A 4,187-nucleotide genomic window follows, 5' to 3' on the forward strand; every position below is an offset into this window, starting at 1 on the left:
AAACAAGTGCCAGCCCCGCTGCCAAAAGCCCTCGGGATGAGGCAGGTGCTGGCAAGTGCGGCGGGAGGCTCCCGGCTTTCCCGGGAACGCGGCGCCCGTCGACGCTTTCCAGCCACCCAAAGCTCGCCGGAGACTTTTCTAATGGAGCGAGCAAAGGCTGGCGTAGCTGCTGGGGTTGGTGCCCGAGGAACACAGGCGGCTGGAGCCCCGTGAAAGCCTGGGAGAGGCAGCGTGATGGAGAAAAAGAGGAAAAACCAACCCAGAAACGCGGGGCTGAGGGATATTTGGGAGGGAGCCAGAGAAAATCCTTTCCAGCCTTTCCCGGATCCCAGGGATGAGCTCGAGCTGCCCCATCCCCTTCCCCACGGCCCCCTCCTCCTCCCCCAAAGCGTTTGGGCGGGGAAAGCTGGGGAGAGCTGGGAGCAGAGGCGACGGAGGAGGAGGAGGACGGAGGGAAACCCCCGCTTGCGAGTCACCTTAACGCGAGCGGATCAGGAACAGGGGTCTCGAGCAGGGGCCGCTCCGTCCCTCTGCCGCCCTCCTGCCCGTGGGATTTAGCCCCTCGGCTGCAGGGAGCGGAGAGTGAGGAGGGAACGTGGGACGGGCTCTTGTTAAGCTGGGAGCAGAGGCGACGGAGGAGGAGGAGGACGGAGGGAAACCCCCGCTTGCGAGTCACCTTAACGCGAGCGGATCAGGAACAGGGGTCTCGAGCAGGGGCCGCTCCGTCCCTCTGCCGCCCTCCTGCCCGTGGGATTTAGCCCCTCGGCTGCAGGGAGCGGAGAGTGAGGAGGGAACGTGGGACGGGCTCTTGTTAATTACAAAAAAAAAAAAATATAGTAGAGGCTTATAAACAAATGGAGCTGGTATTTAACAGATGAGCGGACTTGGGTCCGGGATGCGGGCGGGCATTTTTGTTGTCGTCGGGGGAAATAAATCCGGCCCGCGGCTGAAGCAGGGCTGGAGCAGATTCCTGCTCAACTTCAGCACGAAAAATGGTCTGTAAATAGGGACGCGCAGCCCCAAAACAGCCGGAAAGCCTGCGGAGAACAACTAATGCGTTTTAAAGCTCAAGGGGCCGGTAGGTAGAGGCGGGTGAGGGTCACATCGTTAGTCCGAGACGTGTTTCAGCCTCCGGAGATCCTCTTAACTCGTTAAGGTGGGGGGACCCAGCGAGGAGCCACCGCTGTGCCCACATCGCGGGGACGGGGCAGTCGCTGGCGCAATTCCCCCCGCAGAGTTTAAAGGCAAAGTCCGCTGGGGCTCTGCTTTATGGCTGCCGCGGGCTCTGCCCTCCTCCCGAACGCGAGGAGAAACCCCTGTGTTTTTGGGGCTGGGAAAAGGGGGTTTAGTTCTTAATACGTCCAAGCGGACCCCCCCCTTTGCCTGCCTCTTCCAGCCAGCCCTTCTCTGCAAAGCTGCAAACCAGGAGCGCGAGGGGCGGAAGCCTGGGGAGCGTGTTTATCTTTGATTTCAATTAAATCCCGGCAGCGTTCACTCTGCCCGAGTAACGCGGCCGGCAGCGATGTGCTGGATATCGTCAGGCTCCGACGGTGGCGAGGCTGAGCGGGGCCGGAGGGGACGTAACCGCCAAGGGACACTATACGCAGCCTCGCCTGCCTCCGCCTCCCCTTTTATCCACAGCTTTTTATCGCGGTGGTAACAATAATGCAGTAAATAATACCAATAATAATGCAGTAAATAAGAAGAATGCAATAAATAATAATAATAATGCTGCAATAAATAATAACGACGCAGTAAAAGCTAAAGGGGACCCAGGAGGAGGAGGAGGGAGATGGCTCAATCCAGACCCCCTTTGCAGATGTGCTTTTACCGGCTGCATTAACAAGCAATTAGACTTTCTGAAGGAGAAAAGCGGCGTCGGGGAGGGATGGAGCTGCCGGCGCAGCCGTTAACCTGCCCCCACCGTGTTCCCCGTACCGGGGAGCAGAGCAAACCCCGGCGCTGGCAGCAAGCGGGCAGCGATGCCGGCACACCCAGCCGCGCGTTTGGCTCCTGAAGGAGTTAAGTCTGGGTTTCTGCACCCTCCTACCTGTGCCAGCCTTTGCCTGTCCCCCATCCCCTCCCCAGCGCGAGGAAGAGGAGGGTGAGGGAGTCTTTGCCGCTACGCTACCGCCCCAGGGACTTACTCACCTCGTGTAGGTTCAGCTCCTTCACCTTTTCCTTGAGTATAACCTGTAAGACAGAGCGCCGGGGTCAGGACACAGCTTTTGCCGAGAGCGTTCGCAGCAAACACCTCCGTAGACGGCGATCCCATTTAGCGTCCCAGCAGAGCTGGAAAGCCCCGGTGAACCCGGCACAGCCACGGAGCGCATCAAGTCTTCGCCCCTGTGCAGGCACAGGAGGAAGGCAGCGCTGGCACAGCTGTAACCACTAACACGAGGACCAAATCCAGGAGGTCTCCTCCCGAATTCAAACCTCCTGGGCTCCTACGCTGTGCAGCGAGCGACGCCGATCTCTTGGCTGTGTTTATTTTAACGAGGGCGCCGGCGCGTGTGGGCGCATGCAGAAAGCAGCTGGGTTTGCCGAGGTGACGTGGAGGTGTTCCCTACGAGAGCCCCACGGCCGCGGGTGGTCCAGAGCGGCCGGGTCCGAGCCGGGGAGGCCACAAAAACATCGTTTGATTGCTGGGGAAGCGATGGCATTACTGCTCGCCAGCGGGAAATGAGGTGAGGGTTTGGAGAGGCTGGGCAGCCGAGGTGCTCCCGGGGGGGCCACGTCCCCACCGCCCCGGGACCCCGGCTGAAAACGCGGGGGGGCCACGTCCCCACCGCTTGGGGACCTCGTCTGAAAACGCGGGGACCTGCAGACTAACAGGCGAGGGATGCTCCCGGGGCGCCCAGCTGGCAGAAAAAAAAATTAAATCAGCGGGGACAGAGGTTTGCCCAGGCGTTAACAACTTCTCTTCGAAGACCAAAGGCCTCCCACGGAGAAGAACAGCACGAGGAAACCCGATGGAGGGACTGCTCCAACGCGGATTTGGCACTAAGCAGAAGGGAGGAAGACGACAACTTACTGGGTATCATCTCACCTGTTTGTAGGCGTAAAGCTCTTTGTGTGCTTGATGTCTGAGCCTGCAATCAAAACAGGGAGAAACGTGAAGACAGGCAAAAAAACCAGGATTACTGTAACACCTCAAACATTTCATTTCCTTCCTTTCCAGATTTAATTCTTTTTTGTTTAATTTTTCATTTCGGAAACGAGGATGGCCACACAAAACGACGCATTTAAGCAACAGCCAGCCTTCCCTGTAGCTGGGAAGGCAACGTCTCCATCCAGAAGCACCCAACCTCCTCCCCTTCGCCTCTTTTGACCGCCCTAATTTTCCACGCAGACATCACCTGCGCCGTTAAGATCAGCAAAAGCTGTTGAGTAAATCAGGAGCCGCCATAAATACCCCCAGTTTCCAACCGCTTCTGCTGCCAACAATTTCTAGACTGGACGCGGCACCTTCTTCCAAGCGATGGGTATTCAGACCCGAGGAAAGCTCCACTCCCAGTGAGGATGGGGAAGGAGACCTCCCCACTCAGAGGTCTCCCACCGAAGCCCCCGTCACGCTGCTTGGGCGACGCTGGGTTCCTCAAACACAGCTTTGTCTTCAATTCTAAGATCACTCGTCCTGCTCCTGCCTCCCAAACTCTCAGGAAGACGCATGCAACAAGAGGTCACCCACCCGGCTGAGCAAGCAGAGGACAGCTCTTCGTCCGAAGGCAACACCGGAGCAGGAAGCTTTGGAAGAGAAGCAACGGGACGTCTGCCGTCTCTCGCCGCCTATCGCAGGGGGCAATTTAATGGCCAGAGAGAACGAGCTGCCAAAAACCGCGGGAGAATGAACCCCTGTCTTGGGGTTTTGGGGGTTCTTCTCAGGAGAGCAGGCGGGGGTGTGCTGCGTTCAAGCACGGGGTGCCAAGCCCGTGCTGACCCAGGGCGCTCCCTGCCCCAGGGAAGGAGCCGGGGCCGTAGCTGACGTGGCGGTGGAGCAAAATCAGGATTATAAGCTGTTTCCCCCCACCTACCTTTCAAAGCACTGCGCTCAGCACAACTTTGGGGTTTGGGGCAGGGTTTTTTTTTTTCCCCTAACCCTAGCATCCATTCCTGGAGCAAATCAAGGGATGGACATGGAGGGGATGAATCTATTCCCAAAACGCCTGCCGCGGTGGGAAGTCCAG

The 4,187-nt window shown here is 58.3% G+C and overlaps 1 protein-coding gene across 1 annotated transcript in view; it reads right to left on the reverse strand.

Moving 5' to 3' along the window:
* RNF24 (ring finger protein 24) overlaps positions 1–4,187 on the reverse strand; it is a 27,688-nt gene that overhangs the window by 7,577 nt on the left and 15,924 nt on the right. The window contains exons 3-5 of the mRNA XM_009331897.1: positions 3,050–3,092; positions 2,152–2,193; positions 77–217 (exon numbers count right to left, since the gene is read on the reverse strand). Of these exons, the coding sequence (XP_009330172.1) occupies positions 77–217; positions 2,152–2,193; positions 3,050–3,092 (226 nt within the window). The remainder of the gene's footprint in view (positions 1–76; positions 218–2,151; positions 2,194–3,049; positions 3,093–4,187) is intronic.

This window comes from Pygoscelis adeliae, unplaced genomic scaffold (genome assembly GCF_000699105.1).
Source record: "Pygoscelis adeliae isolate BGI_AS28 unplaced genomic scaffold, ASM69910v1 Scaffold209, whole genome shotgun sequence".
Taxonomy (NCBI): Eukaryota; Metazoa; Chordata; class Aves; order Sphenisciformes; family Spheniscidae; genus Pygoscelis; species Pygoscelis adeliae.